General features: G+C 41.3%; 1 protein-coding gene across 1 annotated transcript; it reads left to right on the top strand.

Annotated features, from left to right (window-relative positions):
- The first annotated feature begins 1,598 nt into the window (after nt 1–1,598).
- On the top strand, nt 1,599–14,930 carry LOC139584734 (purine nucleoside phosphorylase-like). The gene is made up of 6 exons (XM_071416897.1): nt 1,599–1,887; nt 5,573–5,742; nt 6,074–6,177; nt 8,936–9,111; nt 9,375–9,565; nt 9,713–14,930. The coding sequence occupies exons 1-6, from the start codon at nt 1,859–1,861 to the stop codon at nt 9,907–9,909; spliced, it is 867 nt and encodes a 288-aa protein (XP_071272998.1). The 5' UTR covers nt 1,599–1,858; the 3' UTR covers nt 9,910–14,930.
- Nucleotides 14,931–16,162: the final 1,232 nt, after the last annotated feature.

Below are 16,162 nucleotides of genomic sequence, written 5' to 3'. Positions count from 1 at the left end.
AGGCCTAATGAATTACAAAAAATATGGTTAGTCATAGGAGCCTTTCAGTTCCCTATGTTGAATCTGCCCGGCCCAATGGGTGGGGTTATATCCTGCCTGTTTGGCCCTGTCCGGGGTTATCGACGGACGGGGCCACAGTGTCTCCCGACCCTTCCTGTCTCAGCCTCCAGTATTTATGCTGCAATAGTATATGTGTCGGGGGCTAGGGTCAGTCTGTTATATCTGGAGTATTTCTCCTGTCTTATCCGGTGGCCTGTGTGAATTTAAGTATGCTCTCTCTAATTCTCTCTCTCTCTTTCTTTCTTTCTTTCTTTCTTTCTTTCTTTCTTTCTTTCTTTCTTTCTTTCTTTCTTTCTTTCTTTCTTTCTTTCTTTCTTCCTCTCTCTCTCAGAGGACCTGAGCCCTAGGACCATGCCTCAGGACTACCTGGCCTGATGACTCCTTGCTGTCCCCAGTCCACCTGGTCGTGCTGCTGCTCCAGTTTCAACTGTTCTGCCTGCGGCTATGGAACCCTGACCTATTCACCGGATGTGCTACCTGTCCCAGACCTGCTGTTTTCAACTCTCTAGAGACAGCAGGAGTGGTAGAGATACTCTGAATGATCGGCTATGAAAAGCCAACTGATATTTACTCCTGAGGTGCTGACCTGTTGCACCCTCTACAACCACTGTGATTATTATTATTTGACCCTGCTGGTCATCTATGAACATTTGAACATCTTGGCCATGTTCTGTTATAATCTCCACCCGGCACAGCCAGAAGAGGACTGGCCACCCCTCAGAGCCTGGTTCCTCTCTAAGTTTCTTCCTAGGTTCTGGCCTTTCTAGGGAGTTTTTCCTAGCCACCGTGCTTCTACACCTGCATTGCTTGCTGTTTGTGGTTTTAGGCTGGGTTTCTGTACAGCACTTTGTGACATCAGCTGATGTAAGAAGTGTTTTATAAATACATTTGATTGATTATCATTCATCAAGGCTCCGACTGGCGGGTGGAAGTTCAATCATGGAACATTAGTCTTACTGGTGTTTTAATGATGCATCTTTCCTACAACTGCCGAAGATGTAACACGCGTTTCCCAAAACACCACGCAGAAAGAACGTTCATTACGTGAGTTGTTCAATACAACTACTGATAGGATTGAAAGAAAGTCCGCGCTGCTGAAATATATTGAGGCAAAGAATATATTTAGCAATGAATAGTCAGTATAGCTTACAAATAGAACTCAATTGACTGAACATTACATTTATTACAATATGATTAAAATATATAGGCCTATGGAGCCTATAGGCCTACTGTAGGACTATTTATTGTTTAATGCAGTCATCTCAGTTTTAATTTTAAGCATATATTTATCCTTTGCTTGTTCAATTACAAAGACATTGTCAACTTTGCATTTTAAGTCAACTTTGTTCCAAAGTTATCTGCGGTCCCAGAGAGACAGATAAACAGCTTGATTATATGTTTATAGATCTTCTGTGTATAAATTGACGCGGAAGGGCAAAAAATAATCTTACGACGCACTTAGTTGTTTTACGAATGGTCTGAGAGGCAGTCTGTAAATAACGAGCGTTTTCAAGTGCAACTTTACTAACGATGGTTTAGGGAAACAGCTCGGAAATGTAACGTTGTCGATGTTCCTACGAAGGTTCTAACGATGAACTTGGCTCAAAGATGCTTTGGGAAACCGGGCTCAGTCTGTTAGAAATGTTGATTAGGACAACGAACCCTATCAAAGGAACCGCAAGTCCACCGACTCCTCCTTCGTCACGCCACCCTCCCATCACATCTGTCGGTCGCAACCGTGACCTCGTCCTACGATTACCGTTTGTCGCTAAACTCAGTAGCTGAAGAACAAACAGCAATGAACATTTCATCTTCGAACCCATCCAGGTAAGATAACATATCGGTGTAGCCTATATCGGGGTGAAATGCACACTGGTTTAACAGTTGTCATCATGGTAGGCTACAGTAGAGCCTATAACAAGTTAGCCACGGTTATATGCTAAACAATTCGTCTGTGTCAGGGGTTGGAAGCGCACAGTAACCCATGAATGTTCTGGGCCTGGTTTCCGGATAGCGATGGAATTTAGGCCCACGAGTGTTTTAGAGATGCATATTTCCTACAACAGCCGAAGATGTGTCAAGCGTTTCCCAAAACGTCACGCAAAAAGAACGGTCGTCGTTGGAGCATGTGTCGATACTGAACGCTGCTCTAAGACCAGTTTACTCCATTCAAATCTTTCCTTAACATTAGTTCACAATACTGACGACGGATCAGCTCCAAGAGAGATATTACCACCTACGGCTACAAATATTGAGGCGGCTTATTATAATGCTTACCCAATAACAAATCCACTAAATCACCGATTTAGCACATCATTGCATACATGTTAGGCTACACATCATGAAATATGTATTGAGACAAATTACAGACAGTAGCATACAAGTAGAAAAATAGAAATCAATTGATTGAACATGAAATGTATTTCAATATGAATTAAATTGGCATATAGACTACTGTTTTTAGGCTATATTTTAATGCACTCATCCCGGTTTTCTTTGTATACGTCGCTTGTTTGTATCAATTGTTAAGACATTGGCAGCTTTGTACTTGTATTTAACTTTGTCCTGAAGTTATCGGCGGTCACAGAGAGACGGATAAACCATGATATTCTGTTTAGCGGAGATCTTCTGTGTACAAAGTGAAGTGGGAGGGTGAAAAAACAGTGCAGTGCAGTAATATCTAACACGTAATCTAACAATTCCCAACAACTACCTAATACACACAAATCTAAAGTGGTGAATGAGAATATGTACATATAAGTATATGGATGAGCGATTGCTGAGCGGCATAGGCAAGGTGCAGTAGATGGTAGAAAATACAGTATATACATGTGATATGAGTAATGTAAGATATGTAGACATTATTAAAGTGGCATTATTTAGAGTGACATTGTTTAAAGTGACTAGTGATCCATTTATTAAAGTGTCCAGTGATTGGGTCTCACAGTAGGCAGCAGCCTCTCTGAGTTAGTGATTGCTGTTTAGCAGTCTGATGGCCTTGAGATAGAAGCTGTTTCTCAATCTCTCGATCCCAGCTTTGATGCACTTGTACTGACCTCGCCTTCTGGATGATAGCGGTGTGAACAAGCAGTGGCTCGGGTGGTTGTTGTCCTTGATTATCTTTTTGGCCTTCCTGTGACATCGGGTGCTGTAGGTGTGCTGGAGGGCAGGTAGTTTGCCCTCGGTGATGCGTTGTGCAGACCTCACTACCCTCTGGAGAGCCTTACGGTTGTGGGCTGTGCAGTTGCCGTACCAGGCTGTGATAAAGCCCGACAGGATGCTCTCGATTGTGCATCTGTAAAAGTTTGTCAGGGTTTTGCGTGACAAGCCACATTTCTTCAGCCTCCTGAGGTTGAAGAGGTGCTGTTGCGCCTTCTTCACCAAACTGTGTGGGTGGACCATTTCAGTTTGTCTGTGATGTGTACGCCCAGGAACTTAAAACTTTCCACCTTCTCCACTGCTGTCCCTGATAACGATGGTTTGGAGAAAAATCTCGGAGATTTAACGATGCTCATAAGAAGTTCCTAAGGACGAACTTGGCCTTAAGATTATTTTGGGAAACCGGGCCCTGGTTACACTTCCAATATGCCAGCTTCAGTCAGTCATTAATAGGCTACAATGTGGCAATGGATTAGGCTACATGAAATGGGCAGATTTGTGAATGTTCATGGCAAGAGATGATCGTGGTTCTCTGGTATAATAGATTTATCTGATAGATATCAATACAAATTGCTGATATAGGCCTACATATCGAAAATCTCTATTCCTAATATAAGGTTAATAATATTGAACAATATTTTATATTTTTTTCCTCCCTATTATTTTAGTGTTTAGGCTACATCCTAATACGTAGGTACATGCTGCCCCGGGTAACACTTAATTAAAGTGACATGCTTACTTTTCATGAAAACCCTATGCAAAATTGTATTGTTACTCTTCTATATTTTTATTGTTTTACTTTAGTTCATTTAGTAAATATTTTCTCAACTCTTATTTTGCTTAAAACTGCATTGTTGGTTAAGGGCTTGTAATTAAGCATTTCACGGTGAGGTCTACACCTGTTGTATTCGGCGCATGTGACAAATAACATTTGATTGAAGCATTGAAAGCAGCCCTACTTTTGCCAGCTCATTTGAAAGGAAAGGGACTCGGCGTTGTAAGTACACAATGAGTGGCCATTGTGCGTGTTCATTGAGCGCCTGGTTCAGAGAGTGTGCAGTCCCGCGGCCCCGTGGACCGTGCTGAATGGAAAGTCCTGATCCGGCAGTGGCCAGCAGCACCACGGACAGCTCCGTGATGGAAGCGCTGCGCTTTCACGGAATCAGCCAATTCGTCCTGTGAGCTCCCCCCATTTACTACAGCGAGCAGAAAACTACCAGTATAAAAAACAGCTTCAATACTTCAAATTAAACATGCCTGATATGAACGTTTATGGTGACGAGATTTATTGCTAACATTGAACACCTTTTATTGCCCCCCAAAGAAAATTGAGGAAGACAAACTGTTTGCTTTGGTCAGGACTTTGTTTATTCTGTGGCGAATTATTGGTTCAAAACGTAAATAAGACATAGTAATTTCCAGTTCCCACCTGTATGTCCTGTTTCATATAATCATCCAGTCCACTTCACATGTTCACAGTAGTATCTGTTGTACAGTAAAATAACATTAAGGAATATTTTTTATTTTGTTAAAAACAACAGAACAAACTGCTTTCTATGCCACTAATGTTGGTTAGATTGGCCTCCAGACCAAGTGATCTCATTGGATTTATGGTCACTTATAAAATCTGTCTATGCCTACTTTTTAATGACAGGACTTGCAATCATTCACCATGTCCACCCGATGAGTATGCCAACAACCATAATGTCTCAAATGCCAATTCAACTTGATATGCTTGTATAGTTTAAATGTGTAGAAGTTAATTACATTTTGTTATATTCAATTTAATTCAATTAGATAAGCTCTCCCACTCTCTCTCTCTCTCTCCCTCTGTCTCTCCCTCCCCCACACACACATTCAGTACCAAGAGAGCAGATTAATTTATTTTTAAATTGAACCTTTATTTAACTAGGCAAGTCAGTTAAGAACAAATTCTTATTTACAATGATGGCCTACACCGGCCAAACCCAGACGACGCGAGGCCAATTGTGCACCGCCATATGGGACTCACCTTCACGGACGAATGTGATACAGCCTGGATTCATACCAGGTTTCTGTAGTGACACCTCAAACACTGAGATGCAGTGCCTTAGACCGCTGTGCCACTCGGGAGCCCGGGGTGTGAAGGGGTGTGTTTGTCTATGATTCTGTTATTAGTAGCTGAAGGAGTTGCTAAGATACTTGACAGTAATTGACAGGTTTTGCATAATCAAAAAACAAATCTTCCCATTGGTTGTGTTCAGATGAAAGGTGTATAGTAGTCCATCTCTGCAGAAACAAAGATGATCATTGATGATTTAGATTGTAACATTATACTGAATAGCATGAACTTGCTATCTGTTTCTTCCCTCAGTTACAAATATGAGGATTACAGGGAGACAGCTGATTGGTTGCTGTCCCACACTGAGCAGAGGCCTAAAATAGCCATCATCTGTGGTTCCGGCCTCAGTGGTCTTGCTGACCTGCTGGACAACAAGACTGTGTTTCCCTACAAGGACATCCCACACTTCCCCAACAGCACAGGTCAGACACCATACTTATCCTGCACTCTACCACCTGAAACTGTACAGCATCATGCTGTCTTCAGTTTGTACATGCATCATTACATCATCCAGCTCAATAGCTCAATAGAAATTATAATGATCATTGATAACTTATGCATTTAATCATTTAATGTCAGATGAGAAATGTTTAGGTGGATGTTTTGAAAGTTGAAGTAAGAACACCAGTCCTTCACTGTGACCCAGAACCAGACCGTCACCCGATGGTGGCTGCTGCTTCCTGTCCTTGAAATATTTACATTCAGCAATTCTATTAAAATCCTCCTCCTGTCTTTCTTGTTGTACCACTGCAGTACAAGGACATGTCAGTCAGCTGGTATTTGGGGAGCTGCAGGGGAAGCAGTGTGTCTGCATGCAGGGCCGCTTCCACTTCTACGAGGGCTATGACATTGCCACGGTGAGCTCCACTCTTTCCACCCACCAGAGCCATATCCTCATTACATTGAATGAATATTTACTGAAAAGGTGTATTGGAATGCTTGTATATCCCATGATAAACCTGACACCTTATGGGATGGTATCTATTTTTAAATACAGCTACTATATTCTTTCAAATGAGTAGTGAGGTCCTCAATGATATTTCACCAGTTTGCACTTTTATGAAGAAATCCAATTATGTTAGAATAACACAGTTAGTGTCTTTAGTTAGCTTTGACCTCTGTGAAAGTAGCATAGCAGTCAACTTGGTTTAACCTTTGACAGTGTTAGTTGAATTTTCACGTCTAAATCTTGGGACCCTCTTAAAACACAATCTGTAAGCATTTTTTATCTATTTTTTATATAAGAACAAATTCTTATTTACAATGACGGCCTACCAAAAGGCAAAAGTTCTCCTGCGGGGATGGGGGCTGGGATTAAAAATTTTTAAAAAATAAAAAAATAGGACAAAACGCACATCACAACAAGAGAGACAACACAACACTACATAAAGAGAGACCTAAGACAACAAGAGAGACAACACAACACTACATAAAGAGAGACCTAAGACTAAGACATTAAAACTTCTTCAGGATCTTTGTCCCGTCCACGGGACGGTTGAGCCAACGTAGGCTAATGCGATTAGCATGAGGTTGTAAGTAACAAGAACATTTCCCAGGACATAGAAATATCTAATATTGGCAGAAAGCTTACATTCTTGTTATTCTAACTGCACTGTCCAATAATCTAACTGCACTGTCCAATTTACAAATCAAATCAAATTGTATTGGTCACATACACATGGTTAGCAGATGTTAATGCGAGCGTAGCGAAATGCTTGCGCTTCTAGTTCCGACCACACAGTAATATCTAACAAGTGATCTAACAATTTCACAACAACTACCTTACAAGTGTAAGGAATGAATAAGATTATGTACATAAACCTATATGGATGAGCGATGGCCAAACGGCATAGGCAAGATGCAGTACATGGTATAGGGTACAGTATATAAATATGAGATGAGTAATGTAGGGTATGTAAACATGATATAAAGTGGTTAGTGATGCATTTATTACATAAAAAAAAAAAAAATTAAGTGGCTAGAGATTTGAGTCAGTATGTTGGCAGCAGCCACTCAATGTTAGTGATGGCTGTTTAACAGTCTGATGGCCTTGAGATAGAAGCTGTTTTTCAGTCTCTCTGTCCCAGCTTTGATGCACCTGTACTGACCTCGCCTTCTGGATGATAATGGGGTGAACAGGCAGTGGCTCGGGTGGTTGTTGTCCTTGATGATCTTTTTGGCCTTCCTGTGACATCGGGTGGTGTAGGTGTCCTGGAGGGCAGGTAGTTTCACCCGGTGATGCGTTGTGCAGACCTCACTACCTTCTGGAGAGCCTTACGGTTGTGGGCGGAGCAGTTGCCGTACCAGGCGGTGATACAGCCCAACAGGATGCTCTTGATTGTGCATCTGTAAAGGTTTGTGAGTGTTTTTGGTGACAAGCCAAATTTCTTCAGCCTCCTGAGCTGGAAGAGGTGCTGTTGCGCCTTCTTCACCACACTGTCTGTGTGGGTGGACCATTTCAGTTTGTCCGTGATGTATACGCAGAGAAACTTAAAACTTTCCACCTTCTCCACTACTGTCCTGTCGATGTGGATAGGGGGGTGCTCCCTCTGCTGTTTCCTGAAGTTCACGATCATCTCCTTTGCTTTGTTGATGTTCATTGTGAGGTTATTTTCCTGACACCACACTCCGAGGGCCCTCACCTCCTCCCTGTAGGCCGTCTCGTTGACTAGTCTCTCAAAGCACTTCATGATGACGGAAGTGAGTGCTACGAGGCAATAGTCGTTTAGCTCAGTTACCTTATCTTTCTTGGGAACAGGAACAATGGTGTCCCTCTTGAAGCATTTGGGAACAGCAGACTGGGATAGGGATTGATTGAATATGTCCGTAAACATACCAGCCAGCTGGTCTGCGCATACTCTGAGGACGCGGCTAGGGATGCCGTCTGGGCCGGCAGCCTTGTGAGGGTTGACGAGTTGAAATGTCTTACTCACGTTGGCTGCGGTGAAGGAGAGCCCACAGGTTTTGGTAGCGGGCCGTGTCGGTGGCACTGTGTTGTCCTCAAACAGTAGCTATTACAGTGAAAGAATACCATGCTATTGTTTGAGGGGAGTGCACAATTTTGAACATGAAAAGTTATTAATAAACAAATTAGGCACATTTGGGCAGTCATGAAACAACATCTTGAACAGAAATGCAATGGTTCATTGGATCAGTCTAGAACTTTACACACACACACTGCTGCCATCTAGTGGCCAGAATCTAATTGCACCTAAACTGTGTAATACATTGTGGCCTTTCTCTTGCATTTCAAGAGAAAGGCCACATCTTTTACCAGATCTAATGTGTTATGTTATCTTACAGTAATTTTCACATTTCCACAAACGTCAAAGTGTTTCCTTTAAAATGGTATCAAGAATATGCATATCCTTGCTTCAGGGCCTGAGCTACAGGCATTTAGATGTGGCTATGTCATTTTAGGCGAAAATTGAAAAAAAGTGTCCGATCTTTAAGAGGTTTTTAAGACTATAAAGGTTTAAAGGTTTGTTAAAATGATTCCACCCTCTATAACGATTATAGTCTAGTCACCTAGTAATAATGACAACAGTGCAGTTTTTCTGTTGAAAAATGTAAGCACTGAGTGATCCCTTATTTCTAGTTCCTTTTTCTCTCCAGGTGACGTACCCGGTCCGAGTGTTCTTCCTGCTGGGGGTGGAGACCTTGATCATTACCAATGCTGCTGGGGGGCTGAACCCCAAATTTAAAGTGGGTGACATCATGCTGATCAAGGATCACATCAACATGCCTGGCTTTGCAGGCCAGAACCCACTGTGTGGTCACAACGATGAAAGGTTAGAATAGCAGTCTTTTGATCTTTGGAAGGGTTGCGTTACGTGTTCCCCCTGTCTGAAGAGGATGGGCTTCTCTTTCTGCTTTGGAAAAGGCTCCCCAGAGGTCTCCTCCCACATTTTCCCATACATGGAGCCTGATTACTGGCATTTTATTACAGTAAAGGGCATGGGTCTTACCCTTGTGGAGTCCTTGGATTGTACTTTGTCCTTTACCTGACATCGAGGGCCTCTGATATGACACAGGACTTTATGTATCGCTTCAGGTTTGGAGTCTGTTTTCCCTGCATGTCGGACGCCTATGACAAAGACCTTTCTAGTCTGGCCAAAGAGACTGCTGAGGAGCAGGGCTGTTCCTCCTTCATCCAGCAAGGTGTGTACTGCATGCTTCCAGGTCCCACCTTTGAGACCATCGCAGAGTGCAGAGTTCTCCAGAAACTAGGCGCAGATGCTGTGGGTAAGCATGGTTCATTGGGTTTTTACCATGGCCTTCAAGTCTCTCAATAGCCATGTCCATTTCTTCTACAGAAAATGTACGAGTGTCAGGTTGAAAATGACCAAACTCAATGCTTGTCTTCTCTCACCCTCTGTCTGTGCTCTGTAGGTATGAGTACAGTCCCTGAGGTGGTGGTGGCTCATCACTGTGGTCTCCGTGTCTTTGGCCTGTCTCTCATCACCAACAAGGTAGTCACAGACTACAATAGCCAGGAGAAGGCCAACCACGATGAGGTGCTGGAGACCACAGGAATGCGTACTCAGGACCTACAGAGGATGGTCAGTAACCTGCTAGCTAAGATGTAGATCAGCCCCAGTCTGTCTGTGTAATCAGCCCAGGAACATAGTTACTATAAGGTGATGTTATATAGGAAGTACAGTTGAATATATTCCAGACTAGAGAAATGTCAATAGCAAGCATGAAATACAGAGGGATCATTGCAATGATATGATATACAGTTGAAGTCGGAAGTTTACATGCACTTAGGTTGGAGTCATTAAAACTTGTTTTTCAACCACTCCACAATTTTCTTGTTATCAAACTATAGTTTTGGCAAGTCGGTTAGGACATCTACTTTGTGCATGACACAAGTAATTTTTCCAACAATTGTTTACAGACAGATTATTTCACTTAGAATTCACTGTATAACAATTCCAGTGGGTCAGAAGATTACATACACTAAGTTGACTGTGCCTTTAAACAGCTTGGAAAATTCCATAAAATGATGTCATGGCTTCAGAAGCTTCTGATAGTTGACATCATTTGAGTCAATTGGAGGTGTACCTGTGGATGTATTTCAAGGCTTACCTTCAAACTCAGTGCCTCTTTGCTTGACATCATGGGAAAATCAAAAGAAATCAGCCAAGACCTCAGAAAAAAGTCTGGTTCATCCTTGGGAGCAATTTCCAAATGCCTGAAGGTACCACGTTCATCTGTACAAACAGTAGTACGCAAGTATAAACACCATGGGACCACGCAGCCGTCATACCACTCAGGAAGGAGACGCGTTCTGTCTCTTAGAGATGAACGTACTTTTGTGCGAAAGGTGCAAATCAATCCCAGGACAACAGCAAAGGACCTTGTGAAGATGCTGAAGGAAACAGGTACAAAAGTATCTATATCCACAGTAAAACGAGTCCTATATTGACATAACCTGAATGGCCCTCAGCAAGAAAGAAGCCACTGCTCCAAACCGCCATAAAAAAGCTAGACTACAGTTTGCAACTGCACATGGGGACAAAGATCGTACATTTTGGAGAAATATCCTCTGGTCTGATGAAACAAAAAAAGAACTGTTTGGCCATAATGACCATTGTTATGTTTGGAGAAAAAAGGGGGAGGCTTGCAAGCCGAATAACCCCATTCCAACCATGAAGCACGGGGGTGGCAGCATCATGTTGTGGTGGTGCTTTACTGCAGGAGGGACTGGTGCACTTCACAAAATAGATAGCATCATGAGGCAGGACAATTATGTGGATATATTGAAGCAACATCTTAAGACATCAGTCAGGAAGTTAAAGCTTGGTCACAAATGGGTCTACTAATGGACAATGACCCCAAATATACTTCCAAATGTGTGGCAAAATGGCTTAAGGACAACAAAGTCAAGGTATTGGAGTGGCCATCACAAAGCCCTGACCTCAATCCTATAGAAAATTTGTTTGCAGAACTGACAAAGCGTGTGCGAGCAAGGAGGCCTACAAACCTGACTCAGTTACACCAGCTCTGTCAGGAGGAATGGGCCAAAATTCACCCAACTTATTGTGGGAATCTTGTGGAAGGCTACCCGAAATGTTTGACCCAAGTTTAACAATTTAAAGGCAATGCTACCAAATACTAATTGAGTGTATGTAAACTTCTGACCCACTGGGAATGTGATGAAAGAAATAAAAGCTGAAATAAATCATTCTCTCTACTATTATTCTGACATTTCACATTCTTAAAATAAAGTGGTGATCCTAACTGACCTAAAACAGGGAATGTCAGGAATTGTGAAAAACTGAGTTTAAATGTATTTGGCTAAGGTGTATGTAAACTTCCGACTTCAACTGTACGTTATTTGATTGCACGCTAGCTAGTATAGCATTTTATTATTTGTTCACATTACTTATCACAGAGGCTAATTCTAGTATTGCTACCTCAGCATGATATGACACCTTATATGCTGTGATTTGTCCTCATCGTATAATCATGTGCAGTATTCATCTCTAGACTGAATAACTGTGAAGAGAGATACTAACCAAACTCACGTCTTCGAAAAGAGGTCGTCCTTATGCCAATAAAAGTAATGTAATGACCAGTTAACTTAATAATAAAGAGATAAGAGATGGTACAGACATGAGAATAATATATTCCTCTTACTTCCAAAAAAAATAGAAAATGCATAACATTGAACAAACTACTGAACAAACTATAAGATATTTAGTAGCATAATACATCTAAACCATCAACTGTTACATAGAAATGTCATATTTGCCTTCATGAAATAAACGTGCCCAGACAATAACATATACATGAATGTATTGCACTATGTACTGTAATACTGTACTGTAAATTGACATTTTATTAGGTACAAATTATTCTCATGATCATTGTGATTAAGGGACCAAGCACTGAAAGACCAATCAATGGCCTGTATGTCACGTGGACCAACAATCATTGTGTTGTGTTACTCTTAGTAATAATTAACAATGTACGTATATATTCATTGGTGGACCTATAATTCCACCATTTTAATATGAGTTAAGTATTTTCATTGGAGAGATCTCCTTGATGGAGAGATCGCCATACCTAGTCATGGTTATAAGTTATGGTTATAAGAATAAAAAGTATAACATTTTTAAAAGCCACTGAGTGTGAAAAACATTACGACACCTTTCTAATATTGAGTTGCATCCCATTTTGCTATAAGAACAGCCCATATTGACTCCAATGCTTCCCACAGTTGTGTCATGTTTGCTGGATGTCCTTTGGGTGGTGGACCATTCTTGATACACAAGGGAAACTGTTGCGTGTGTTTAAACCCCAGCAGCTTTGCAGTGCTTGACACAAACTAATGTGCCTGGCACCTACTACCATACCCTGTTCAAAGGCACTGAAATCTTTTGTTTTGCCCATTCACCCTCCGAATGGCACACATACACAATCCATGTCTCAGTTAACTCCAGGCTTAAAAATCCTTATTTAATCCTCCCCTTCATCTAAACTGATTGAAGTGGATTTAACAGGTGACATCAATAAGGGCTCATAGCTTTCACTTGGATTCACCTGGTCAGTCTAGAGCCGTATTCTTAATGTTTTTCACACTTAATGCTTTTGTCCCACTTATTTTCGTAGTCATATAAAGGAGCTTGTTGACTTCAGATGTTTGTCACAGTTGAGGAGTAGTAATGCACTGTATGTATGAGATTAACTTCTTTACTGTAATTTCAGTCCTAAAAACAAAGGCATAATAACTCAAATAAAACCAACAAATTACACTTTTAAAGTTGTGTACTATGAGTGTGTGTTTGTGCAGGAGCAATGTCCGTGTGAGATTACAGGTAGGGAAAGTCCTTTGAAGGGAATGGTTTATTTCCTATCGTTTATATTCATATTGACTCTCCAGCAATATGGGAAGAGAACAGAGTTCTGTCTTTTCAAGATGTAATCCTTCATGGTGAAATGGCCACGTCCGTTCACCACAAAAAATAAGTTACTACAAACAACAAATGATGTCCCTCTGACATCATTGCACATGCAATAGAACAGCAGCATATGTACTGCAATATTTTTTTACCAGGATGCACAACGCTCCCCAGCTCTGCTTAGTCAACAAAACAAAAACAATAACAACAGCCGTGGGGCGGACGAGGCACTGTTTCCCATAGTGAGGATTCCATCTTTAAGGTGCTTCCTAGAGAAGTAAAGGAATTTTATGCTTTGCTTGAAAAAGGCAAGAAATTGATTGTCATCAATGATGTTGATTAATAAAAGGAGGAATCTTTTGAAATGAGAGAACAATAGAAGAGGGATACACTTCCACTCTCCATCTCAACTGTCCCTCCCAATCAGTATTTAGAGAGACCTGTGTCACAGTACTGTATGCCTAAACACAAGACATGAACAGATCAACAACTAAACACATATGCTGCAAAATGTGATGAATGAAAAGGAACTTTCCCATCCCCTATCCACTACATAATTCAACAGTTCTGCCAACACACTGTAGAAGTGGAGCTGAGATGAAATATTAACACGGTGAGCCTCGCAGACTGCCGCCAGAAATAGAAACACCTTTGGAGATATTTCTCCATCTATGGCACACTGCAAATATGCAACAAAATGAAGACAATGACAGTGCAGAAAAAAGACCTTTCTCAAATGGTTTAAGAACAATATTATGTGTCAGACATAGTACACTGTTGGCTCACCCCATCACTGTAGCAATCTCGATAATAACCGCTCATTGTTGTGCATAATGTAGAATGGTCAAATGCACAGTCTATAAATGGCTCAGGTCAAACACAGTTTGTTGTCTTGAGTGAGCGAGGAAAAATAGTGACATGACAATTGAAGACTCTACTGATGCATGTTGTCAGTTACTACACATGAGAGTACACGTTGTTGTACTCTCATGCTTGATCAAGTATGATATTGAGTTACCCATCATGATGAACTTAATGTTCATCAATGTTTCAAATACCATCTACTAATGTCATGTGGATCAGTAAATAATTCAGGAGTTGATGACACGATGCTCTCCCTTTGTCTCTTAGCATCACCAGCAGTATCTGCAGACTACAACCACCCTTGTAATCAGTGCTGGAATATGAATGAATCAGCGAATGCCCTGTGTAAGCTGCATAAGCAGTAGTGAGGGAGAACAGGCTAGGGCCCCCGTTACTCTCTATTAACAGACAAGATAATAGTCACTCCAAGATACATTCATGAGGGCATTACAGTTGTAAGGTTCTGTATTTATTTTCTTCGTCAACCTTGCGTTCTGTTTCGTTGTGTTCTTGAACGTAGCCCTGTTTCGTTGTGTTCTTGAATGTAGCCCTGTCTTTCATTTTTGTCCATTGATTTCACCTGTGTTAGTTACTCACCTGGTCTCATCAGCTCCTTATTTAGTTCAGTTCATTCTGTTTGTGCCTTTGTGAGGTATTGTTTGTTTTGACTCTACTAAGCCTTTTCCTAGCTCGTTTGTGAGAACCAGTTATAGCCTTCAGTCCTAGTTTTGATTCACCTGCCTGTTTGCCTACCTGTGTATGACCATTGCCTGCGTGTGACCTCGATTCCTGCCTTCTGCAAAATAAACACCTGTCGCGCTCTGCACGTGAATCTACACCTTTTTCTTCCTGAGTATTCATTACAACAGTGCTACACTGAATAAAATAACGTGTGTGTGTGTGTGTGTGTGTGTGTGTGTGTGTGTGTGTGTGTGTGTGTGTGTGTGTGTGTGTGTGTGTGTGTGTGTGTGTGTGTGTGTGTGTGTGTGTGTGTGTGTGTGTGTGTGTGTGTGTGTGTGTGTGCGCGCGCGCACGTGTGTGTGATGCATGTTTTGAGTGACTCTTTTTTTTGTTTTCTCATCATGCAATTGGTGTTGCTCTACAAAGTAGTTATTTGTCTCTACATGCTCCAAGATAAATTTAACTGACATTAGCAAGGAACACATGATTTTCATCTTGCCTGAAATGGAGGCAACATAAGCATTATTGAATTTCTATGATCCAGATGGGTCAAATCTTTTGATCACCACGCAAAGGTCAGATTAAAAAACACAGTTGTCTGAAACAGTGCTGTGTAATAACAGTGTTCTAAAGGGAACGTGAAGACAACCCTGGCATTGCTATGAGCCATTGTGCGTACAGATGTAGGATCTTAATTTGAGCCAGTTTGCTACGGCAGGAAAATAATCCTGCAGCAGCAAGGAATGTGGATTATAATTGATGGACATTTTTGTAAGTGTTGATACATTTTTTCTTCAAGGAAAATCAAGTCTGAAATTTCAAAGTGGAAATTACTAACTTCAGAAGCCTTTATAAACCTCAGATACACTACAAATGTTAAAGTTATCCTGCAACAGGGTGATCAAATTAAGATCCAACACCTGTACATCACAGTATTGCAGTTAGCCATACAGTATTGCAGACGTGTAAATAATGCAAAGCTGTGTGTGCAGTGAGGTCTGCATATTGAGGCAATCTCATAGTTCATTGCACGATGTCATGATATCTCAGTGAGTTAGCTAGATAACTTGTGGTAATCATGCATTGTACACTTCCATCTTTGGTCTGATGTCAGAGATTGTTTTTGTGTTTCCTCCTGTCTTTTCCCTCTTTCTCTGTTCCAGGCTCATTTTCCTTCCATTTTTGCAGCTTGTCCCCTCTATCGCTCAAACACCAACTCCTAAATCATCCTAGAGATCCCAATTCCATTTTAGCTCACTACGAATGAATGTCACTTTGCGTTACAGGCCCCATATTTCCTGTTTCAGGGGCACTCTGCTTTACAAAGTCTCTATGTGGATGACTGATTTCAGTTAAGACTAAACCCATATGAGCCACTAAACTTGTA

Source organism: Salvelinus alpinus, chromosome 9, assembly GCF_045679555.1.
Source record: "Salvelinus alpinus chromosome 9, SLU_Salpinus.1, whole genome shotgun sequence".
Taxonomy (NCBI): domain Eukaryota; kingdom Metazoa; phylum Chordata; class Actinopteri; order Salmoniformes; family Salmonidae; genus Salvelinus; species Salvelinus alpinus.
Note: the sequence above shows the minus strand (reverse complement) of the source record. Positions and strands in the feature narration are given on the sequence as shown.

Excerpts from the sequence above, each read along its gene's own strand:
- LOC139584734 (XM_071416897.1), top strand. The coding sequence starts at position 1,859 with ATGAACATTTCATCTTCGAACCCATCCAG. Across the intron at positions 1,888-5,572 it reads TCATCTTCGAACCCATCCAG|TTACAAATATGAGGATTACA; the intron begins GTAAGATAACAT and ends TTCTTCCCTCAG. Across the intron at positions 9,566-9,712 it reads ACTAGGCGCAGATGCTGTGG|GTATGAGTACAGTCCCTGAG; the intron begins GTAAGCATGGTT and ends TGTGCTCTGTAG.